Here is a 25944-nt window from a genome sequence, read left to right on the forward strand (position 1 = left end):
ATAGATGAGCACAAATTTCCATATTTAACCATCATCACCAGCTCTTTTGTTTCTGCCAGGTTTTATGTTTTTATAAGCTGGCAAACTAAAAATAAAACAAAGCTTAAAACAAAGCAAAAAACTCAGCCTACAGTAGAAAACCTCCCTTCTCCTCTCCACTAATGGAAGAATTCACTGTGTGAGAAGTGAAATCTTAAGGGTGCCTGTCAGTATCCCTTTTTGGCTTCCTGGGGAGTTGACTGCAGTCAAAGCCAGGGATGTGTTCTGCCCATTCCCAATGTCAATTAGCTGACATCGTAAGCCAAGGATGACCCTGTTCTTTGAGGACATCAGTGACGGGCAAAGAGATGCTGCGAGCTCTGTGTTCCCAGTTTCTCTGCACCACTGCTGCTCGTAAAGCTGGAAGTCACGGATGGGCAAACTCACAGATCTCTGCATTGCACAGCAATTTTATTCTTCAGAGAGACACTAAGTGGCTCGCTGAGTGACAAGGTTCAAGCAGACATGCACTGTGTGTTCTTGCAAAATATCTACAGTTTGACTTTTATAGAAATGGACCAATGCTTTTAAACCTACAAGGAAGGAAATACTAGTTGGTTCAAAGTGCTCATTCAGAAAGGACACCAGCTACTAGAGACCTAGCAATTTATCAAGTTTGACTTCACACAGTCAGTTAAAATAAAAATAAGATTTCAAACAATAAAACTCTTAGGAATATTGGGTGAACTAATAATGAAACAATATATTTTTTTTTAAATATGGACAGACATTAAAGGGCCCAAGGTGGAAATCTAGAATTTCATGCAAAATTTCTCTAGTTTTATATATGAAGGCTCAAAAAATGGATTAGCCGAGCTGCACTGGCCAGGGGAGTGCGTGTAACACCTTTAAAAGGCCAGGGATACACGCCTTGCTTTGTAATGAGCCATCAATAATTGGAAACTGATTTCTATTAAAAGGCTTGAAAACCACATTCTGAGCGTGGCAATGCTCAACAAGCCCTAGATTACACTGTCTCAGCACCCATGCTGCCTGAAAAGGGGAAAGAAAAAACGAAATGATTTTTTTTAACCTGATTCTATTATAGGGTAAATTATGTCAAGCAGCATTCTGGAACAGTAAGAGTGTCGTTCAAACGGCCAGCTTTCACAGAGCTGAATTAACCTCTTCTGTCTCCCGATGAACAAATTTGCCATCTCCTGAACTTCGAATTGTGCCCAAACTGCAATAACAATATTTGGTTTTAGGCCATTTTATTCCATGAAAAGCATTTTTTGAGAGTTCAAAACGGGTTTATTGAGACAAGCGAGTCAAAAGTCTGTATGGGAGCTGTCAGTTCTGCAGACATGAAAGCTGGGTAGGGTGTGGGTGAAGGAGTCTCTAAAGCTTGCGCAGGTCCAGCCACTTTGGTCAATTCTCATGCTGGGAGATGGATTTAATGCCAGCTGTCATCAGCGTGTTTGGAAGTTTTCATGGTTATACGACTGACAGCTTAAATGGAAGTGTTTAGAATGTGTAATCTCACAACGCAGGGCATTTATACGCTGGTGTTTGGGGACAAGTTTTCCAAATTACATTCATTATTTTGTTGGGAAAAAAAAGCATTATGACAAAAGGAAAAAACTTGGAGCTACCCGACTGAAACAATTTTTTAAACTGTTTACGTTGCTGAATATAGAGTACTTTCACTTCGAAACTTGCTGCCAGGCACATTTGCACTGGCTTTTCCTCCCAGTACTTTTTTTTATCCCTTTGGAAAATAACATGCATAATTTTGAAAATGCCATCTATGCTAGTTATTCTCCTCCCCTTGCCCTAAACATGCCTTAGGGGGGGGAACACTTCCTTCTCATGCAGCTTAGAGTACGCGCGTTGGCAAACTTCTCACCTGCTGGTGAGAGACTGTGTGCGCACCCGGTGCAAAGAGCTCCTGGCTCTCAGAGAACAAGTCCGATCTCTGGAGGTCATTGTGGCAGACCTGGAGGAGCTAAGGCAGAGAGGTATATAGAGAAAACCTTCAGAGACACAGCAGAACAGTCTCAACTAGAGTCTAGCAGCCCTTGTGCTGCTTTGGAGGAGCAAGGAAACTCTCTCCTTTGTGTGGCAGAAGTGGTCCTGCGGCAGAAACCTGCCCTCTGAGTGATGCTTTAATTTCTCACATTGAGGATGTCTCTCTAGGGGTGTGTGCTGAGGAGGGGTTAGGATGACAGCTGTACTTGGCGATTTGATCAATAGTTGGGTGGCTGGTAGGGGTGAGGATCACTTGGTAACTAGAATGCCTGGTGCAAAGGTCGCAGACCTCACGTGCCACCTAGATACGATTTTAGAGAGTGCTGGGGAGGTAATGGCATTCTTGCTACATGTGGGTACCAATGACACAGGAAGGTGCAGGAGGAAGGTTCTGGCGGATAAATTTAGGCTCAGATAGGAAACAAATGCAGAACCCTCCAGGGCTGCATTCTTAGGAATGCTCCCTCTTCCACAAGCAGGACCCCAGAAGAGTTTCAATTCGTGGCTGAGGCAATAGTTCATGGAAGAGGGATTTGTTGAGGAGGATTCTGGGAAAGAAGGGAGCCTTAACAAGGCTGCTGGCACTACATTTTAGAAAGGCGATAGAGAAGCTTTTAAACTAGACCATGGAGGAAAGCAGGCAAGTCACTCTGAAGTGCATGATTCAGAGGGAGGTATTTTCAAGGTTACTTGCAAAACAGGGAAGCTAGAATAACCCAGTAGAGAGAATACAGATAAAGATGACACAGATGTGAATGACTCAAAACTGCCTGTATCATTTGCTAATAAGCAGGTTGTGAATACAAACAGAAATGAAAGTACAAATAAAAACCACACATTAACATTATCTGTATGCGACTGCCAGAAGCCTGAATAGTAAGACTGGCGAGTTAGAATGTATGGCATTATACAAGGATATATAGACATTATAGGCATTTTAGAGACATAGTGGAAGAAGCATAACCAATAGGTCACTGTGATACCAGGGTATAAATTATATTGATGTGACAGGGCAGATCAAATTGGTGAAATGGTGGCACTACATGTAAAAGATGACATAGAAATAAGCACAATAAAAAGTCTGCAAGAAACAAAATGCACTGAAGAATCCTTATGGTTAGAAGTTACATGTGTGATGGGTAAAAGTATAACAGTGAGTGTATGCTATTGGTCACCTAGCCAAGATGAAGAAACAGACTGTGAAATGCTAGCAGAAATTTATAAAGTAAATTTGGCAACAATAATAATAGATTTCAATTACTAACAGGTCGATCCAGTAAAGTGTGCTCCGTCGGAGCGCACTGTCACCCTGCTCTGGACGCGTGTTTTCCCTTACCCCTTATTCAGTAAGGGGAGGAAAACACGCGGCCCACCCGCGGCACCTAATAGCGCCCTCAACATGCAAATGCATGTTGATGGCCCTATTAGGTATTCCCGAGCGATCCAGTAAGTAAAATGTGCAGCCAAGCCGCACATTTTACTCTAAGAAATTAGCGCCGCCCAAAGGTCGGCGCTAATTTCTTCCGGCGCCAGGGAAGTGCACAGAAAAGCAGTAAAAACTGCTTTTCTGTGCACCCTCCGACTTAATATCATAGCGATATTAAGTTGGAGGTCCCCAAAAGTAAAAAAAAAGTAAAAAAAAAAAATAAAAAAATTTTGAATTCGGCCCGCGGCTGTCGGGCCGAAAACCGGACGCTCAATTTTGCCGGCGTCCGGTTTCCGAGCCCGTGGCTGTCAGCGGGCTCGAGAACCGACGCCGGCAAAATTGAGCGTCGGCTGTCAAACCCGCTGACAGCCGCCGCTCCAGGCCAAAAGGAGGCGCTAGGGACGCGCTAGTGTCCCTAGCGCCTCTTTTTCCTCGTTTGCACCGCGTCGCCTAATTTAAATACTGGATTGCGCGCACCGGCGAGGGGCCGGTGCGCGCGCCGGGAGAGCGGGCGTTAGTCCGCTCTCCCACGGACTTTACTGGATCGAGCTGTGTATCAGTAAAGAAAAGATGTATTGGCTAAAATAAAATTACTTCCCTAAAATAATCTCACCACACAATAAAGTATATAATCAACTTTAAATAAACCTAAACACATTCATTAAAAAAATGTATGTGAACTTGTATACCAATTTACACCATAGTCAAATACAAATCAACTTATATTTGTATATCAAATGTTTATACAACAAAATATAAAGAGTACACATGGGAGAATCCCTAGCTACAGGCTGCCCCCTAACACAAAATGGAGACCAACAGACACCTAACCAGGTGCCAATGGGCACAACATGGGTGCTGTAGGTAACAGAGGGGGAAGCAGCCTGAACCCCAACAACAGGCCCTGGGGGGGGGGGGGGGGGGAAGTTGGGTTCTACATCTCAAACAGGTTTCGAAGGACAATCTGGCTGAACCTATTGTTGCATCGGCCATCACTATCCAGAAAGTAATGAGATGTGTATGTGTGGAGAGAACTCCATGTCGCAGCCTTGCAGATTTCCTCCACAGGAACTGTTTGCAAGAAGGCTACTGACATTGCCATGGCTCTGACAGAATAAGCCTTGCCATGACTCCTATGATGCAGTCCCGTCAGGGCATAACAGAAGGAGATGCAATCTGCTAGCCAATTGGATAGTGTCTGTTTGGTAAGGGCAAAGCCCAACCTATTCTTGTCAAAAGAAATAAAAAGTTGGGTGGACTGTCTATGGGCTTCTGTCCGCTCCAGATAAAAGGCTAAGGTTCGATTGCAGTCCATACTGTGCAGGGCTCATTCGCCTGGTGCGAATGGGGCCTGGGAAAGAATATTGGCAGGACGACTGACTGGTTAAGATGGAAGTCAGTCACCATCTTAGGCAGGAAATTAGGGTGCAAATTCAAGACCACCCTGTCATGATAAAACTTAGTAAAAGGTGGATAAGTCATTAAGGCCTGGAGCTCGCTGACCCTGCACACTGAAGTGACCACCACCAAAAATATGACCTTCCAGTTCAGGTACTTCAGGTCACAAGAGTGCAGTGGCTCAAAAGGAGCTTTCATCAGCTGAGCTAACACCACGTTGAGATCCCAAGACACAGCAGGAGGCTTTAGGGGAGGCTTCAACTGAAGCAGGCTCCGCATGAACCGTACAACTTTAGGCTGTACAGAGATTGGCGTACCATCTACACTTTGGTGGTATGCGCCAATTGCACTGAGATGAACTCTAATAGAGTTGGTTTTTAGGCCAGCCTCAGATAGGGGTAGAAGGTAAACAAGAAGTTTTTATGTGGGGCAGGAGAATGGATCTAGGGCCTTCTGCTCACACCTCACAGAAAACCTCCTCCACTTCAGTCTGTAGGACTTTCTAGTTGAAGGCTTTCTAGAAGCCGCCAGCACCTGAGACACACTCTCTGAAAGATCAAGCAGCTGCAGAATTAACTTCTCAACATCCAGGCTGTGAGTGACAGAGTCTGGAGTTTGATATGCTGCAGCCTGCCTTGGCCTTGCTTGATGAGATCTGGGGAAGTCCCCAGACTGACTGGTCTCTGGATGGACAACTCCCGAAGTAATGGAAACCAGACCTGTCTCAGCCAATGAAGGGCTATAAGAATCATAGTCCCCCTGTCCTCGTGAAGCTTCAATAGAGTCTTCACCACTAAGTGAATCAGAGAATACGCATATCACGTCATTGTTGCCCCAATGACGTGAAAGGGAATCTGAAGCTGGTTTGCCATTTGACCTGTACAGGGAGCAGAACCTAGGCAACTTCCTGTTGCAGGGGACACGAACAAATCTACATCGAGGTTCCCCCAGAGGCGGAATATCTGATTCATTACCCCCTGGACCACTCGTGGAGTCTGAAAGCTCGGCTCAGCCTGTCCGCTGCCATGTTCTCCATCCTGGCCAGGGACATGGCCCTGAGCACCACCCTGTGAGACAGGGCCCATGACCAGATCTGGACCACTTCCCGAAACAGGAGGTACCATCCCATGCCTCTCTGCTTGTTGACATATCACATGGCTACTTGGTTGTTGGCGTGGATCAGGACAACTTTATTGGAAAGCCTGTCTCTGAAAGCCCATAGTGCATACTTGATAGCCCGAAGCTCTAGGAAGTTGATTTGACAAGAGCGTTCCTGGGCAGACCAAAGCCCTTGAGTGCCGAGCCCATATACATGAGCTCCCCACCACAGGGTGGATGCATCCTTGGTTAGGACAATTTGAGTAGGGGGACTTCAAAATGAGAACCCCTGTTCCAAATCTGAAAGTAACCGCCATTAGGACAATGAGTCCCAGAGAGACGAGGTGGCTTGGATGCAATCTTGAAGGCTGTGAGTGGCCTGGCGCCACTGCAACCTCAGGGTCCATTGGGCTCTGCGCATGTGTAAACATGCCAAGGGAGTGACATTGACAGTTAGGGCCATATGGCCCAACAACCTCAACATGTACCAGGCTGATACCAGTTGGCTCTGTTGGATCTCTGCCATGATGGCCATCAAGGTGACTGCCTTCTGGTGAGGCAGGAAGGCCTTGGCCTGAGCCATGTCTAGCAGGGCTCCTATGAAGTTCAATTGAAGTGATGGACTGAGATGGGACTTTGGATAGTTGAGAACAAGCCTTAGTGACTCCAACACCCGGATGGTCAAGCACATGGACCTGGTGGTGCTCTTGACCAGCCAATTGTCCAGATACAGGAAAACATGCACTCCCAGTCTGCGGAGGTGCGCTGTCACCACGGCTAGGCATTTTGTGAAGACCCATGGGGTTGACGCGAGCCCGAACGGCAACATCCGGTACTGAAGTGCTGTTTCCTACCACAATTCGAAGATACTTCCTGTGAGCAGGGAAGATCTCGATATGGGTGTATGCATCCTTTAGGTCAAAGGAGCATAGCCAGTCCCCTTTTTGCAAGAGGTGCATCAAGATGCCCAGGAAAACCATCCTGAAGGTTTTTTTTTTTTAGAAACTTGTTTAAGGCCCTTACGTCTAGGATGGGCCGGAGTCGTCCTGTTCTCTTTGGAATCAGGAAGTACCTGGTGTAGAATCCCTGCTCTCTTTGCCCTGGTGGTATTGGCTTGATTGCTCTGGCTGTTAAGAGGGAGGAGAGCTCCGATAGTAGTATCTCCTGATGCGTTACCGGCCCCCAAAATGGCCGGCCTCCTGGTTGAGGAGAACGGGTCCGGAGTACTGGCGGAGAATTGTTGGAGGGTTTCATGGTGGTCCCAAAGTTAGGGTGAGGGATGCTGTGGCCTATCTCTCTCCAGTACACGGCACGTCAGAGTCGTTTTTGAACCTCTGGTCAGAGATCAGAGGCCTGCAGCCATGCCATTCTGCGGGCACAGATTCCCACTGTAGAGAACCTCGAGGCTGTCTCAAAAACATCGTAGGTTGCACGGATCTTGTGTTTTCCGCACTCCAGGCCCTTATGCACCAATATAATTTATTACTTTAGAACAGTGATGGCTAACCTATGACACGTGTGTCAGAGGTGACAAGCCGAGCCGTTTTTGCTGACACGCGTAGCGTTTTGGGACTATCGAATTTTTTTTTATTTTTTTTTTATCGGCTGCGCCAAGCCTTTTTTTTTTTTTTTTTTTTTTTTTATCGGCTGCGCCAACCCTTTCAAATTAGTTTTTCAGTATCTCCCCAATGCCCCCGGGCGCAGCGACAGGCAGATAGGCAGGGCTGTGGTGAGGCTCACGTCACCACAGCCCAAAGAAAAAGATCGTGTTTGAACGCACTGATGCTCCTCCTCCTTCCTGCCTGTGCAGCCCCGGAAGTAAACGTTGCCGGAGCCGCATGGGCAGGAAGAAGAAAGAGGATCAGCGCGTGCAGAAGAGGAGCATCGCTTGCGCTTACGGGCCGCCGCGAATCCCAAGTCGCAGCGGCCCGAGAAGAGGAAGAGGCCCGGTAGCAGGGCCGCTGCAGAGCCCATCCTGCGGCGACCCGCGAAGAGGCGGCCCAGAGGTGAGAGAGAGGCTGAGGGTCTGTAGAGGGTGTGTGCGCGTGTGTATGATATGAGTTGAGAGATTGTGTGTGAGGACCTGAATGTTTGCAGAGACTGCATGTGCTTGAGCAAGACAGCATGTGGGAGTGAGAGAGAGCCTGTGTGTGTGAGTCAGACAGCATGTGCCAGTGAGAGCCTGTGTGTATGAATGATTGTATGAGAGAGAGCATGTGCCAGTGAGAGCCTGTGTGCATGAATGATTGTATGAGAGAGAGCATGTGCCAGTGAGAGCCTGTGTGTATGAATGATTGTACGAGAGAGAGCATGTAACAGTGAGAGCCTGTGTGTATGAATGATTGTATGAGAGAGAGCATGTGCCAGTGAGAGCCTGTGTGCATGAATGATTGTATGAGAGAGAGCATGTGCCAGTGAGAGCCTGTGTGCATGAATGATTGTATGAGAGAGAGCATGTGCCAGTGAGAGCCTGTGTGTATGAATGATTGTATGAGAGAGAGCATGTGCCAGTGAGAGCCTGTGTGTATGAATGATTGTATGAGAGAGAGCATGTGCCAGTGAGAGCCTGTGTGCATGAATGATTGTATGAGAGAGCATGTGCCAGTGAGAGCCTGTGTGTATGAATGATTGTATGAGAGAGAGCATGTGACAGTGAGAGCCTATGTGTGTGTGTGAGAGAGAGAAATGCATGCGAGAATGAGAACCTGACTGTGTGTTTGAGGGAAGAAGATGGAGAGAAAAGAAACAGAAAAAAAGACAATATAAAAGGAATTGGCAAAAAAAAAAAAAAAAAAAAAAGAAAGGGAAAGGTGGAAAAAAAAAAAGCCTGTGACCAACCAATTAGAAAACTAAGATCAGACAGCAAAGTAAAAAAAAAAATTCTTTTTAGTGATTGGCACATGTAATCTTTGGGAATGTGCAAGAATAGCAACATCCCCAATAGTCATGTGGCAGCAGAGGAATGAGAGAGGCTCCGAGGTTGCTGGCAAAAGAGAGGGGGATCTGCCTTTAGTGTGTGCATGTGTATGAATGGGACTCTGCCTGGGGGTGTATGTGTGTGAATGCATGGGTGTCTGCCTGGGGGTCTGTGTGTGTGAGAATGAATTGGTGCCTGCCTGGAGGATGGAGCGGGAGTGGTGTGAAAATGAATGGGAGCCTGCCTGGGTGTGTGTGTTTGTGTGTATGTGAGGGAGCCAGTGAGTGTGAGAGCATGAGTATGTATGAGAAAATCCAGGGGAGTAAGAGTTTTGTGGGAGGGGGGTGGGTGGAGGGGGAGAGAGTGTTTTAATTGAAGATTTAGCCGATGAAATTCAGCAACAAAAAAGTCACTAAGCAGGTAAGGTAAAGAATTATTTGTTTTTGCTTTATTAGTAAATACAGTACATATATTAAAATTATAACTTTGTTATTAATTAGAGCTACAAATATCACAATTATGGATTTTTCTAGAAGTGACACACCACCCGAGTTATGCTCGGTTTTTTTTATGAATTTTGACACACTGAGCTCAAAAGGTTGGCCATCACTGCTTTAGAAGCACCTGGTTTTACAAACATAGAAAACTTTATTTGCCCTCTTGTATCTATGGCACCTTGTCCTTTTAGCTCAAAGCATTTCTGTGCCTCCCCCTTTATCTATTTAATTTTCATGAGAGTAAAATAAACAAACAAAAGAAAAAAAGATAATGGCTGTCTTCCCTTTCTCTCCTCTACGGTGTGTCAAAACCCTATTTGGCCCCTGCTAGACTGGATGGGGAATCAGAGGGTGTTTCGCTTATTCATGTTTATAACTAATTCTTTGAAAACCTGTAGATATATATATAAAAATGAATAATTTGATAGCATGAATTGATTAGTTGAATCCAGAGTCCTGAAGGTAACTCTTTGCTGGGATCAGAAAACTAGGACTTTCAATAATTATTTTGAGAATTCTGAAATAGCTCTTGCACCGTGCTTGAAGCACCATTGCCAATAATCTCTCAGTCTTACAGTGATGAAGTACATGGGCAATGGAAATGGCAATTTCAAACTTGCATCCCTGGATTAAGGGTTCCAATCCTAAAAATCAAGATTCTGTATCCTGTTTGTATAAACAACCTGTTTTTTTTAAAACAACATTTCTATTCCACCTTTTGTAACACTTCAAAATGGATTATATTCAGGTACTGTAGCTATTTTCCTCTTCCCACTGGGCTCACAATCTAAATTTGTACCTGAGGCAAAGGAGGATGAAGTGACTTGCACAAGGTTACAAGGGATGTCAGTAGGATTTAAACCATGGCTTCCCTGGTTTGCAGCCTGCTGATCTAACCACTAAGGGGATGGTCACAATTTATAACCAACCCCACTCAAAGCAGGATATATCCTAGATCTAATATTTGCCAATGACAATAATTGTTTAATCAATACCTCCCACAATTCATTGCCCTGGTCTGATCACCAACTAATAAAAGCAGAAACAACGCTCAAACACTAAGCAAACAAATTTAAATAATAATCAAACTTTCACCTTCAGAAAAAAAAGATAAAATCGGATATCCTTGAAGAATCATTGAAAAATAAGCTAGTTGAGTTCAATCAAACTAATACCACTCCTGGGACAAAATTATAAATGATATCGCTGAAACCCTAAGTCCAGTACAGACAAAAGCATTCCAAAATGAACGGAATACCTCAAAACAAAAGAAGCCTTGGTATAATGAAGAGCTCAGACAAACTAAACAGACACTGAGAAAATCAGAGAAACAATGCGGTAATACACATCAGCAGAATCCTTAGAAAAATACAGATCCCTTCTATCAAAATACCGTGAACAAATCAAAAAAGCAAAAAAAGACTACTATGCAAAAACAGATTAATGCAGTAATATTAATTCCAAATTACTCTTCTAAACCGACAAAAACAATCAAGGACTCATCTTCCTCCAACTTGAGTATATACAACTTCCCAGTGAATGATTGCAATGAATATGCCTCCTCCTTGTTAGATAAAATAAATAGACTACAATCTCAATTCCCCTCTTGCTCACCAACAAAAGAAAATGAAGAAAAATCAAGAAGTTCTACATAGAACACATTTGACATAGCAACCAAACTTGAAATAAATCAAATCATTACCAAAATTAAGCCTGCTATCCACCCACTAGACCCAATCCCGGCAAGTTCCTAAAAATAGTACATAACATAATCACTCCAACAATCGCAACCATAATCAACCACTCACTCTCAGAAGGGCTGGCCCCATGTATAGCAAAACAAGCTGTGATCAAACCAATCCTAAAAAAAAAAAAAAAAAATTGGCAGAATTGATGACTGGGACAATTATAGACCAATATCCAACTTGCCTTTTATCGCAAAAGTTCTGGAAAAGCAGTGTTATAGCAATTGGAAAATCACTTAGAAGACAATAATATTCTAGACCCAAACCAATTTGAATTCTAAAAAGATTGCTCGAAATATTATTCTTATTTTTAATCGACCCTATACTTCAGGGGTTTGACAATGATGATTCTTATATCTTGGTACTATTAGATTTAACAGCAGCATTTGACACTTTGGCTTTGCCATCAGATGAAAAAAATTGGAATAGATGGAAACGTACTCAAATGGTTCTCTTCCTTCCTAGCTGACAGAACATTCCAAGTAAAACTGGGCAACCACTTTTTGGACACATTCCGAATTGATACAGGTGTCCCCCAAGGCTCTGTACTCTCGGTCCCACTTTTCACCATCTATATGCTTTCTCTATGTAAATTACTAGCAGAACTAGGAATCACCTTCTTCTAACACGCTGATTGACATACAGTTCTACATTCCTATCGACAAATCAACTGAACACACAGCTATGAAACTCTCAACATATATGAAGGCAATACAGCAAAAGCTCTCTCAGCTTAAACTAACACTAAACACAAAAAAACCTGAAATCATGTGGCTAAGGAGAAATCAATCTGAAATCAAACCACCATCCCTAGACCAAGGTAATCTTCACATCTCACTGAGTAAAAGGAGGCGAACCGGGCATGTCCCGGGGTCGCCGAAAATAACACAGGGTCGGGCAGAGGCAAGGCAGCCGGTAAAGGGGGGGGGGGTGGGTAGAGAGGGGGGACTGGGGACCAATGGCAGCTGGCAGTTTGAAAAGCCGCGCTGCCATTGGATAAGGGGGTTAGGAAGGGAGCGGGGCTAGCAGGGAACGGTCATTGAGGCATTCGGCAGCAAGGAAAGCGGAGGCAATTTGTTTCCCTTGCCTTGCTGGTGCCGAATCCTTCGTTCAGGCTCTGAAGTCCCATAGCTGCCCGAGGCTTGGGTCCCTGCAATATGCGGAGAGCGAAATCAAAACTCGCGGGCAGGCCTACGGCGGGACCGCAGGCCCGCCCGCCGTCGAGGTCACGATCGGTCCGCGCCGCAGTTCCGGAGACGGGGATTTCAGGCCCTACACGTGTGAGTACGGCGGATCCTGCTCCTCCGTCTCACCCCCCATCGGTCCCGGTTCCCCCCATAGCCTCACTCATCCCGTATCTTTCAGATTCGGGCGAGAGCGGGCCGGAGGCCGAGTCTGGGCCTTGCCCTAGCCCTCCTCCTCGCCCCCTTTTGAGCGCGCCCCCACCCCTCCTCTCCGGGCTAGCCGGGTCTGCCCATACTTTTACTTTTTTGGGCCGTCCCCTGCGCGATGATTTGAGCCCGATCGACGAGTTCGCTGCCCCTGCCGCTGCTTCAGCTGCCTCTGCCCCCGCCGCTGCCGTCCGACCCCAAGACGCACGAGCGACTCCCTCCTCCCGGGCGCCGCAGCCGCCCAGGCCCCCAGAAAAGACCGGCTCGCGTGGTCGCCGTGCAACCCGTGCCCCTGCGTCTCGTGGTCGGCCCACTCCCAGCCCTCCCCGGCTGTCCCCGTGGCGCCGTACGGCGCCCTACCCCGGCGTTTTGCTGGGCAGGGGTGCGCTAGCCTCAGCCAAAGCTAGGCCGGGACGGCCTCGCGCGGGCCGTGCCACTGTACTGCCCCCCACCCCCGGGTACCCCTCTCCTCAGGCAGCTCCAAGTGCCGCTTCGCTTCCTGCTGCCTTCAGTGCCTCACATGAGGCGGCTGCGGTGTCTGCATTCCTAGAGCAGATGGCCAGGGCTGGATACGGGTTCGTCCCGATCTCTGAGGCTCCCCAACGGGACAGTCAGGGTTTTGGAACATGGCAAGCCGGTCCGGCTCCCTCCCCTTTGGGTGGCCTGATGTTTCCCCACAGCGGGGAGGCAAGCAGCTCCGGTCTCCTGCGGGCGAGTCTGCTGCAGGCCGGCCAGGTGGATGGCACTGGGCGTGATGAGCGCCGTGCCAGAAAAGGAAGGTTAGCGGCGCCCCCGGAGGAGGAGCGCCCGGGTCCGTCCCGACAGGAGGCCTGGCGGGACCATGAGCCGGCGGGCTGCCCGGTCCCCGAGGGCGGCTTTCTCGGAGGAGATCCATTGGTCGGTGTGAGCGGAGCAACCTCCGGTGCGAGGAGCGGCGATGTTGCCCGGGATGTGACGGATGCAGGTAAGTCCGCTCCGGTTTCGGGGGGTTTAGTTGGTAAGGCTAGGGGCAAGAGGTCCCGGCCCGCCTCTCGTTCCCCTTCTTCCTCCTCGACCTCCAGTTCCAGTGCGGGCACAGTGCGTACGCGGTTAGCCATTGACGAGGGTCCGAAATGTGATGTCGGCCATCCAGCCTTGGCGTCCTTGACCGAATTATGGGAAGAGGTGCCTCGCCGGTTGGTCAAACGCATACGTAAACGCAAATTTGTTAATATCTTTAAGTTGCTGGAGGGCCGCCGGGGGGGGAAGAAAGGCTCCAAGAAAGACAAGAAACGTGCGAGACGGCGCGGTACCGGGCCCCGGATTGCCAAAAACATTGTTAATTGGGTGCGTGGTTTCTTGCGGCTGGCCAGCGTGGTGAGTCACTTCGACGCTTCCCAGTATGGCTCACTACTATCCTATGCGGATAGTATACTTGGTGCCTTTAAGGACTACGATGGTTGGGCCTGGCTCAACTACGACGAGAAGTTTCGCGATAAAATGGCGGGAAATAGGTTCATGTCCTGGGGCTCTCAGGACATTCACCTATGGCTCACGCAAATGACCAATAAAGGGGTGCTGTCCAATAGGGGCGGCCTGCGGGCGGGGGGCGCGGGGGCTCCAGCGCATGCGGATTCCACTGGTGTCGCTGCGGTGCAGTCCTTTCGAGCCGGCTCCGGGCGTAAAAGTGAGCCCGGGACTAAAAGTACGGGGGGCGGCACCGACGTTTGCTGGCGGTTCAATAAGCTTACGTGTCTCTTCCCTGAATGCAAATTTCGGCATGCTTGCGCCACGTGTGGCGGATCTCATTCCGCCCTCCGATGCACCCAGGGACAGAGTGTTGGGGCCGGCAAAGGCGCCAAATGATAGGTCCGTTCATTGCAAGGCCGATTCCCCGATCATCCTGGAGGAGCTGGTTGCGTCCTTACAGCACTACCCGGACCGGGGGGCGGCTCGCCTTTTATCCGAGGGGTTTCGTTTTGGTTTTCTCATACCGTATGTTGGTCCGGGTTATGGGGGGAGGGCGCGGAATTCCCGATCGGCTTCACGGTTGGCTCCCGTGGTTAGAGCTAAGTTGGCGGACGAACTCGCTTTGGGAAGAATAGCCGGCCCCTTTTTGAATAAGCCTTTCGAGGTGATGCATTTGTCGCCGTTGGCGGTTATACCCAAGAAGGCGCCGGGTAAATTCCGCCTCATCCTTAATCTGTCTTCCCCAGACGGTTCTTCCGTTAACGATTTTATCCCGTCGGAGGCCTGCGCCGTTACCTATGCCTCCTTTGATGAGGCTGTCGCCTTGGTTCGCGCGGCGGGTCCGGGGGCTCTTCTGGCGAAAGCGGACATTGAATCCGCTTTTCGATTGCTCCCCATTCACCCGCATAGTTTTCCGTTGCTGGGTTTTTACTTTGACGGTCACTACTTTGTGGATCGGTGCCTGCCCATGGGTTGTGCGGTTTCCTGTGCGTTTTTCGAGGCCTTCAGTACCTTTGTTCATTGGGCTACGAACACTCATAACGCCTGCGCGGCTTCCGTCCATTATCTGGATGACTTTCTGTTTGTCGGCCCGAGTGCCGACAATACGTGTCGCCGTCAATTGGATGGTTTCCTTTGCACAGCCGAGCGGCTCGGCGTCCCAATTGCTCATGACAAAACGGAAGGTCCAGCAACCCGGTTGACCTTTCTTGGTATCGAGTTGGATTCCATTGCCATGTCTTGCCGTTTGCCGGTTGAAAAGCTGGTGCAGCTTCAGGGGTTAATTGCGGCCATTCAAGGGGCTACGAAGGTCACGTTGACCCAGCTGCAGGCCTTGATCGGCTCCCTGACTTTTGCGTGCAGGGTCATACCGATAGGCCGTGCGTTTATTCGCCGCCTCTCTGCACGGACGGCGGGGGTCCGGGCGGGGCATCATTTTATACGAGTTACCAAGGCGGTGCGGGACGAGCTGACTATTTGGGCCGAATTTCTCAAGTCCTTCAATGGAGTTTGCATTATGCAAGCTCCGGAGGTGTCTAATGTGGAACTGTCACTGTATTCGGATGCGGCGGGGGCGTCTGGTTTGGGTCTGTATTTCCGGGGCAAGTGGTGCGCGGAACAGTGGCCGGCGAGTTGGGTTGAGGCCGGCACGGTCAAGAATATTACCTTTCTGGAACTCTTCCCAATTCTAGTGGCGCTGACGCTGTGGGGCGCGGAGTTAGCTGATCAACGCGTGGTGTGGTGGTGCGACAACTTGGGCGTAGTTCAGGTGGTTAACAAGCTGGCGGCCAAGTGCCCGAAGGTTTCGGCTTTAGTGAGGGAATTGGTGATGCTATGCCTCCGATGGAATGTTACCGTTAGGGCGAGACATGTCCCTGGCACTCTGAACATCATTGCTGACGCTCTCTCTCGTTTTAAGTGGGACGTCTTTCGAGCTGCAGCTCCACACGCCCGCCGCTCTGGGGACCGGGTGCCGGTCTGCCTTTGGAAGCTTGGCGCTCCGTGACGTCGGACCTCATCCAGCGCTCAGTGGCCCCAGCTACTTGGAAGGCTTACCTCTCCGGAAGACGATATGTGACCCGTTTTTTGTTAGCTTCCGGGTGGACAGGGGGGGCCGTGCGGGAGGGCGATGTCGTTCGTTTTATCCTGTGGGCTAAACGGGCGGGGTTTTCCGTGGCCTCGGTTCGGAGCCAGCTGGCGGGCTTTACGTTCTTCCACAAACTGGCTGGGTTCGGTAGCCCGTTGCGTAGTTTTTTGGTGCGGAAGCTCTTGGCCGGCTGGGGTCGGGCGGTGGGCCGTCGGCAGGATCGGCGACGGCCCATCCGCCTTCCCGACCTGATCCAGATTGCCGCGGCGTTGCCGCGGCTCTGTCATTCGGAGTTCGAGTTAGCCTTGTTCCGGTTGGCTTTCGCATTGGCTTTCTTTGGGGCGTTCCGGCTCGGGGAGCTTGTGGCGCAATCGAAATGGGACGGGGGCGAGAAGGGTCTTTTAGTGAGCGACGTTTGTTTGTATGCACATAGCGTGACGCTTCGTCTTCGGAGCTCCAAGACGGATCAGACGGGCGTCGGAGCGTGGGTTTCATTGCCGCGCGCGCCTACTGCCCTGGTCTGTCCGGTGCGGACGGCGCTGCGGTATGTGGCCTCGCGGCCTCAGACTGGGCGGCATTTTTTAGTGCATGCGGACGGGACTCCGTTAACGCGGTTTCAGTTCACGGCGGTGCTGCGGAAAGTCGTGACCTTCTTGGGGTGGGACGCGGGCTGTTATACCTCGCATTCTTTTCGTATTGGCGCTGCCACGGTGGCGGCCGAGATGGGGTGGGCGCCCGCCCGCATTCAAGCCTTGGGTAGGTGGAAGTCGAACGTTTTCCGGGGTTATGTGCGGAGGGGTCGAAGGGGGGGGCGAGTGGGGACAGGGGTCAGTGAGCATGAGTGGTAATGGCAGTCTTTTATCTTTCAGACCTGGTCGGGCCCGCGGCGTTGCCCAGAGACTGTGCTTGGATCGTGGGCCACTCTTTTGTTCATCGGGCTCAACGTCGCGCTCGGAGGCGACCCTACGGGGAGAATCTGAATGTGGCTGCACTGGAGGAGGGCGTTGTGCGCTGGCTGGGAAAAGGGGGCATGAAATGGGATGGATTATGTGACTTCTTGCAAGGCAAAGTGGAGGCTTTCGGCATACCCAGATTCCTTGTTATTCATTTGGGCGGGAACGACATTGGGCACCTCACGTGCCGTGCGTTCATTAAAATTATACGTAAAGATCTCGCCTTTCTCCTGAATCGCTTACCCAACACTAAATTGGGATGGTCTGACATCATCATTCGCCTGCGACATCGGGAGGAGCTCCTGTGGCGTCATGGTGTCAAAAAATTGAATCGCCAAATCGGCAAATGGTTGGTGCGGGAAGGCGGGTTTTGGATCCGCCACGACTGGTCGTGGGAAGTCTTGGAGGGGTATTTCCTGGGCGATGGGGTTCACCTTTCTGACATTGGGCTGGATCTCTTCAATAATGCCTTGGAAGAAGCCCTTAAATTGCAGTTGTGTGTTTGGCCGCAGTGGGGGAACAAGGGCAATTAATTGGCCTTGTTGGTGGCGGTAAACCCGAGCCTTATGTGGTTGTGTATTATTTGTAATTGGGAAGGGCACGTTGGAGGGGGGGGGGGGTAATGCTTGTGCAGTTTGGAGCTGCTGCACGAGAAGGCCTAAAGAGCAAGGGGGGGGCCGATGCTCAGGCCGCTAACTTACCCTCGCCGATGAGGTGGCGGGGTAGGTGAAGGGGGGGGGGGCTCCAAGATGCTTACCATTGGGCCGCGATGGTAGGTGAAGAATGGCATGCGGCAGAGGAGGTGGAGGAGGGGGAGTTTAATTTTGGACTAATGTTAAGTGTGGCTCGGGTTAGGTTTTAATAAACTGCGGCCTTATTTGTTATGCCAACCAGTTGTTGTGTTACTTTGTTTATGGTAATAGCGTGGAAGGTTGGAGGGCGTGCCTGAACGACTGGTCCCGAGTACTTGTGTTAATATGGGATCTAGAAATACAGATTGATGAAAACATCACAAACAAATTAAACAGGATACTCCAAGCAGCGAATTTTACATTGATTGAAACATCCGAACTGTTCTACAAACACTAATATTCTCAAACTTAGGTTACTGCAACTCCCTGTTACTAGGCCTACCCTCAGGACTATTAAAATCATTACAGCTACTACAAAATGCCTCTGCAAGACTATTGTTAGGGAAAAGAAAATTCAATCACATCACCTCTTCGCTGATAGATAAGAATATGCCATACTGGGTCAGACCAAGGGTCCATCAAGCCCAGTATCCTGTTTCCAACAGAGGCCAATCCAGGCTATAAGTACCTGACAAATACCCAAAAACTAAGTCTATTCCATGTTACTGTTGCTAATAATAGCAGTGGCTATTCTCAGAGTCAACTTAATAGCAGATAATGGACTTCTTCAAAAACTTATCCAATTCTTTTTTAAACACAGCTACACTAACTGCACTAACCACATCCTCTGGCAACAAATTCCAGAGTTTAATTGTGCGTTGAGTGAAAAAGAACTCTCTCAGATTAGTTTTAAATGTGCCCCATGCTAACTTCATGGAGTGCCCCCTAGTCTTTCTATTATCTGAAAGAGTAAATAACTGATTCACATTAACCCGTTCTAGACCTCTCATGATTTTAAACACCTCTATCATATCCCCCCTCAGCCGTCTCTTCTCCAAGCTGAAAAGTCCTAACCTCTTTAGTCTTTCCTCATAGGGGAGCTGTTCCATTCCCTTTATCATTTTGGTCGCCCTTCTCTGTACCTTCTCCATCGCAACTATATCTTTTATGAGATGCGGCGACCAGAATTGTACACAGTATTCAAGGTGCACAGTCTCACCATGGAGCGATACAGAGGCATTATGACATTTTCTGTTTTATTCACCATTCCAGTACAATCAAGAATCCACTATAAAGTACTAACACTAATTTTCAACATAATCAATGATAGAAACTCCTGCTTGTTAGGCATTACTCTCCAACCATACACACCACAACGAACACGGAGATTGCAAAACAAAGGACTATTAACCGTACCTACAATGCAGAGCACTCATCTAATGCAAATAAGAGACCAAATGTTCTCTATAGCGGGCCCCAAGCTGTGGAATTCTCTACCTGAGTCGTTACATCTGATTACAGAAAGAAAGATCTTAAAAATGTGAACTGAAAACATGATTCTTCAAAAATGCCTATGATCTAACATAAAACAACAACTTGTAGAAAATTACATAGACAATGAGACTTAAAAAGAGTATTAAGACAACTCACTGACTACCTCGTAAAGGTAATTTAAAGGGAACTAATTTATCATGAATTACAATCTTAATAATCTACTTAACATGTTTTGTGCGGACCTATAATGTGAATGTTACTTTTGTAAACCACTGTGATCTTCTTTTGGAATGACAGTATATAAAATGCCTAATAAATAAATAAAGGGTGGAGGCCTGCGTCCAGCCCCACAATGCAAGTAATAGCAGTAGGGAACAGCCTGTGCGCGCGTTTCCACTCAGAAGAGATCTCTTTCACTCAATCAAAATCTATTTATTTTTTTTTACCTTTGTCTGGCTTGGTCCCCTTCCCCAGATCGTTCCCAATCCGGCACTCCAGCAAGTTGCTCCCCAAAGTTTTGGAAACCTGAGTCCCCTGCTGCTCTAGCACTGCCTCCAAGGCAGCCATTTCCTGCTCCAGTTTTTTCAAATTGCTCTGCATGGCATCCCTCTGCTGCAAGAAAAGAAAGATCGGAGACATTCTGATGCGTTTATAAGAAGAGCAAATGCTATTAAGGTGATAATATAAAAAATAAATTACATTATTGGAAAAATAGGATACACAATAAAACACTAAGTTCCAGCAGCTGTTTACATTTACTTTCTCATTTGCTCCTATTTTTATGTCAGACAGTTTTATTTTAAATATTGTTGGCTTTTTGCCATCTCTTCCTTAGCAGTCTGCTGCTCCTTATCCCATCTCTAGAGAGTAAATGCAGCTGCTCTAAGGATCTTTTCTAGTCCGGGGGGGAGGGGGGGAACGACAGACACATCCTGAGGCACACCCTTGGTGCTACTCTTTGGTCAGCAGAAACTGCCCAGGGTAACTGTGGCTTTCTGCTCAGCTTCACAGGCCGAGGGCACCATCTCTACAGCATGGCCCCCAACAAACAAGGTGAGAGATCCAAACCCAGAAAACCTGGAGTTACAGGGCCAGCTCAAAGCGTGCATTTTTTTTTTGAGGAACCATTTATAATATTCTTTAGCACATCTGATGCAGCCAGAATCTTATACTGAGATAGCATTATGCCATCTATATATAGGATAGGAAGAAAATCTTTTCAAAGCATTATTTGCTAGCAGTCAGCTTCAAGCAAGCACCTTCTGTTGCAAATGTTCTATGCTCCCTGGTTTCAAGTGCTGCTGCCAAGCCCCACACACTCGGCCATGTCCTGCAGCTGCCCAACTAACAGGCCGATACAGCTTTACCCCTTACTGAATAAGGGGTAAAGCTAGTGCATCGAAAACCCGCGTCCAACCCCCCCCCCCCCCCCAAGACTAATAGCGCCTGCAACATGCAAATGGCATGTTGATGGCCCTATTGGGTATTCCCATGCTATTCAATAAGTAAAATATGCAGCCAAGCTGATTGACATGAAAAGAAGACACGATCTTCGGTAAGAATGAAGGGACCATCTTGAGAGAGACCCCGGAATCCGAAAAACGTAAGAAAGGCTCGCGGCAAGACAACGCTTGGATCTCAGACATATGTCTGGCGAAGCAAATAGAAACCAAAAATACTGTCTTGAGCGTCAAAATCCTTGAGGGTGGAACTGCGAAGGGGCTCAAAAGGGAGCCTGACAGAGCGCCCGGAGGACCAAGTTCAAACTCCACGAGGGACAAGTAGGATGCAACAGTGGCTTCAAGTGTTTGACCCTTTTGAGGAAACGGACAATATCTGGGTGAGACGCAACCGAGTGGCCGTCGAGGCTTCTCAAAAGAGAACAGAGGGCAGACACCTGAACACGGAGTGAGCCAAAGGAGAGACCCTTAGAGAGACCTCGCTGGAGGAACGAGAGGACGAGCGAGACTGGGGCCGAACGTATCGTAACGCCCGCTTCCACGCAGGCCAGCTCGAAAACCTTCCAGATCCAGGATGGGACGAAAGGAGTCGTCCTTCTTCGGGACCACGAAGTAGATAGAGTATTGGCCGGTGCCATGTTCCGCCACAGGAACTGGGCAGATGGCCCCCAGCCTCTGAAGTCTGAGAAGAGTCTAGGTCACCGCAGCCCGCCTCCGGTGGCCGCACGAAGACACCATATACAAGTCTGGGATGTCGTGAGCAAATTCTAAAGCGTAGCCTTTGTCTATTGTTTCGAGGACCCACTGGTCAGACATGATTTATTTATTTATTTAAAGAGTTTTTATATACCGGGGCACGTTAGAAATATCACCTCGGTTCACATTGTAACATAACATAGCAACAAGCTTTACAATAGTTTAATGACAAGCAAACAGGAAGTAATCTAAAGAGTAGGCAGAGATATTGTGTGGGAGAAATTCGTGCTGTTTTGGATAAATCAATTAAACAAAGGTGACTAAATATTAACTCTTAATATGAGAAAAGAGGAAGAAGTCTAACTATCAACATGAGAAAAAGGATATAAGCGGTGAAAGCTTGGGATAAGGATATCAGAGAGGGTGAATGATAGGTGGGGGGTTGGAGGAAGGGGCACAGGGATGTAGGAGGAGGGAGGGAGGGAGGCAGGGGAACAGGGATGTAGGAGGAGGCGAGGATGAGAAGGGGGGGAGTCTGAGGTAGATATATTAAGGTGTGTCAGTCAGGTAGGGCACATGATTTAGGGTATATACCTTTGGAGGTAGTCAGTCAGTCGGGGTATGCTAGTTTGAAGAGCCAGGTTTTAAGATTCTGTTTGAATTTTTTATGGCATGGTTCCTGGCGTAGGTGGGGGGGGGGGCATTTTATTCCAGTGGGAAGTTCCTGCTATGATGAATGATCGTTCTCTAATAGTGGCATGCTTGATGATTTTGGGGGAGGGTGTCAGGAGTTTGGCTTGGTGCTGCTTTCTAGTTGGTCTGGTTGGATTGCAAAGATAGAGATGTTCAGGGAACCAGTGCATGTTTTGGTTGTGGATGGCTTTGTGTATGAGATCTTGGCCCATTCCTCCACGAACAGGGACAAATGACCACCTAAATTGGGAACGGAGGGATGGGCCGGCGGATTCTCATTGGGAGGTGGGCTTGGGCGCAAGATGGTGGGTAGCTGCATCTCGAAAGGGCTGACGGCCCCGAAAGGACTGGGGCCAAGCCTGGGCCCGAGAAGAATTTCCCCTAGGGAAAGTGCCCCTTACTTTAGGGTTATAGCGGCGTTGGCCCCGGAAGCGGGTACAAATAGGGAAGAAGAATCTAGCCTGTTTAGGGCGGTCCTCAGGCAACTTATGGACCTTGCTCTCCCCCAAGGATTTAATAAGCTGGTCCAGATCTTCGCCAAAAAGCAACTTACCCTTAAAGGGGAGAGTTCCCAGGTAGGGCATCCGCCCCATACGCTATGGCACCTTCCAACCTGTCAGCCTGCTCTGCCTCTGCAGATGGGAGATCTTGGGTGCTGAGTAATTGTTGGACCCACCTAAGGCTTACCCACTGCATGAGATTGCTGCAGATGGACGACCGAACACCCAAGGCCAGGACTTCAAAAATGCGCTTGAGATGGAATTCCAGCTTGCGGTCTTGGACATCCCATAAGGCCGTAGCCCCCACGACCGGTATAGTGGTATGCTTAGTGACCACGGTCACGGAGGAGTCCACCTTAGGCATTCTCACTAATTCTAAATACTCCTCCGGGAGGGGATAAAGTTTTTCCATGGCCCTCCTGACCCAGAGGCCTGCCTCGGGGGCCTGCCATTCCCTTAGAAGCATTAATTTGTGCATGGGATGGAAGGGAAAAGAGCACGGGAGGGCCCTGAGCCCCGTCAGGACCGGGTCCGAGGAAGCTGGCATCGCTGCTGAGAACTCGTCCACTGAGGGACAGTCAATCCCCAATTCCTGTGAGATGAAGGGGAGAAGCGGCTCCAGTTCCTCCCTGCGAAAGAGACAGCGAACCCGGGGGTCATCCCCATCCAGGGGGGAGGGAAGCATCAGCCGAATCTGGGACCTGGTCCAGATCCTGGGCAGGTGGGGGGGGGGGGGCCCCCTGAACGATTTAGACCCGAGTTGCCCCCTGCCCATAAGGAGCCGCAGGGGAGAGAGGGACAGAGAGATGAGGAACCTTGGCCGGAGGGGGGGGGGGGGGGGGCCGCTTCTTCCTGCAAACTTGCTAAATAGGATTTGTGCAGCAAAAGCAAAAAAAATGGGTCCCAGCGCCGCCCCCCCCCCCCCCCCAGGGGGGGGGGGGCGCTGGGACCCAGGGGCTTCAGGGAGCTCCGATAAAGAAACCGGAGAAAACACCTTTACATTATCCAGTTAAATTTTAGCCAGGAAAGTGGTGGAAATATTCCAAAGTTGGCATTTAGCCAGATAACTCACAAGTTATCTGATTAAATGCTGTTGAATAAGGACCCTATAGGTTTGTTTTTTTTTAATGTTCTGCACGGTCCATTTAGGTAGAAAAAAAAAAAGCTATGTCAAATGAGCAGCAACAAAAAAATGGTGCAATGTATGAGCATTTCAGATAATGTAGGTCCTCTTCTTCAGATGTGACTTGTAAGGCTAAAGGAACCACTGCAGTCACATCTGCAGAAGGGTCTCGTATAGACTGGAATGTTCATGTATTGCATCGGCTTACAAAGATTACTCTAGAACAGTGAAAGGCGGTATTGTTAGTTTTCATGTGTTTTATGTAAAGCCCGTTGCTGCATTATGTTTTATTGTAAACCGAGGTGATGTTCCAAACGTGCCTCGGTATATAAAAACCCCCTAAATAAATAAATAAAAAGACAAATTGGTCTGTTGCACAGTCCTATAAAACTGCATTCTTATTGAATTGTCACAAAATCTGTAGCTTCCTTTCGTTTATGGTTAAGTTAGCACACAAAGGGCAGTATTTTAAAAGGGCTACGTGCGCCGGGCCTATTTTAAAAAGGCATGGAGTTGCGCGTAAAGCCCGGGACATGTGTAAGTCCCGGGGATTGCAAAAAGGGGTCGGGAGGGGGCGGGGCGGTCTGGGGGCAGGGTCAGGCCCCCACCACAGCAGCCATATTTGCCGCTGTGCCGGGGATCACGCAACTTACTTACTTCAGCAGAAAAAAAAGGTAGGGGGGAAAGGACGGGGGAGGTAGAGGAAGAGAAGGTGGGGTGGGGGTAGGGAACGGGGGAAGGCAGCGCGCACACAAGGTGCACAATTGTGCACTCCCTTGTGCGCGCCGACCCCAGATTTTATAACTTGCGTGCACATTTTATAAAATCCAGCATACATGTGTATGCGCCAGGTAGCGTGCGCACATGTACGCCGCACGCGCTCCTTTTAAAATCTACTCCAATATGTGAATTATCATTAAATGAGAGAATTGAGGAGGAAAATAGTCCTTTGCACCCTGCAAGGGGGCGGTTCTGGAAGTAAAGCATACTCATTACTCCACATAAATATGGACACCTGCAATAATTACAGAAAATACAGATCAAAAGGGTGTTTGGAGGAGAACAAAATGCAATCTCAGCAGTGACAAAGGCTTTCACCTGTTACAGCTACAGTGCCAAGCTTTGTGTCCCCTGAAACACCATCACCACCATGTGGGCTTTGCTGGTTACTGCTCTGCCCTTTAACTAGAACAAACCTTCCACAGAGCAACAAAAGGCTGATTCATTCTTTTACCCTCTCAGGTGGTAGTCAAGATCACAAAGATTCTCCCTTGTTACAAAACCAAATCACCCCGAAATTAAAAATTATTGTGGTGAGGGTTGAGGGGAGGTTGCTAGATTTCTATTGTGGAAGTTTACCTGGTCTACCATAGCAGCCACAGTAACTATAGTCTGGAAGCTGAAAAGTACTGTGGCGCACAGTGTGGTCCAGTTAGAGCACAGGGCTGGAATCTGGAGTCCTTGGGGCGATTCCCCTCTCTTGCCTCATCACTGAGCTTCCCGGTACATAAAACTGTCATGTACAGGCGCTAGTGTATTATAGCTATGAAAGCAAGCTGGTCCAGCATGGCACACGGCGATGCTACATGAACAATACATTTTATCACCCACTCCTGTGCTGCTCTTAACACTAGATTCTCCCAACAGAAGCTTCATATGACGACACACGAGCAGAGAACATAACAATTTAACATAGTAGCTGATGGTAGCAAAAGTCCAATCATACCATTCAGTCTCCCAGTTATTCCCGCCCATACTGTCAAGGATACCTCCCAGCCGCCAGCCACAAAGTGTGACCCTCCTGTAGATTATGGCTCCTTACTCAGCCCAGTATTTTTCATCTTCCTACTTTGGACACCACTCTTTTGGGTCGATAAGCATGCAAGATGTCAATCAGAAATCCCAGAGGGGAAGCAGCATACCTGTGTGGTGAGTATCTCACTCTGTGATGAAAGCCCAGAAGAGTCACCAGTATTGCTGGCTTCACTCTCATATCCAGACCCTTCACCTTAAAAACAAAAAGAGTGGCACGTTTCAGATGTGTCCGATGAACAGCAGGACACGGTGCACTTCTCATCGGACACTCTCTAACTAAACTCGCTTGTACCAGTGGAGAGGGGATAATCTATAATAAGAAAATACATATTAACACCAACACAAAGTGATAAACTTGGAGGAGAAACAGCCAAAATGTAGTCTGCCCAAATCCTATCCAATCTGATGCAAAAACTACTTTTAATTGTCTTTGGGGGTGAGTTTTTTCCTGTAATTTTTCTCATCTTATTTTTAATTTTAGATGTGCTCATGCCATTGGCAGCCCTATCATGCTTCCATCTCTGTTTCTGGCCAGTGCATCTGCAACATCCCCACATCTCT

At 48.4% G+C, this 25944-nt stretch overlaps 1 protein-coding gene across 4 annotated transcripts in view; it reads right to left on the bottom strand.

The window, feature by feature from the left end:
- The window catches only part of BRCA1 (BRCA1 DNA repair associated), a 218592-nt gene that overhangs the window by 71092 nt on the left and 121556 nt on the right, over positions 1-25944 (bottom strand). For all 4 annotated transcript variants that reach the window (XM_029573187.1, XM_029573188.1, XM_029573189.1 and 1 more), the window contains exons 11-12: positions 25491-25576; positions 19543-19708 (exon numbers count right to left, since the gene is read on the bottom strand). In XM_029573187.1, coding sequence (XP_029429047.1) covers positions 19543-19708; positions 25491-25576 — 252 coding nt within the window. The remainder of the gene's footprint in view (positions 1-19542; positions 19709-25490; positions 25577-25944) is intronic.

Source organism: Rhinatrema bivittatum, chromosome 12 (genome assembly GCF_901001135.1).
Source record: "Rhinatrema bivittatum chromosome 12, aRhiBiv1.1, whole genome shotgun sequence".
NCBI lineage: Eukaryota > Metazoa > Chordata > Amphibia > Gymnophiona > Rhinatrematidae > Rhinatrema > Rhinatrema bivittatum.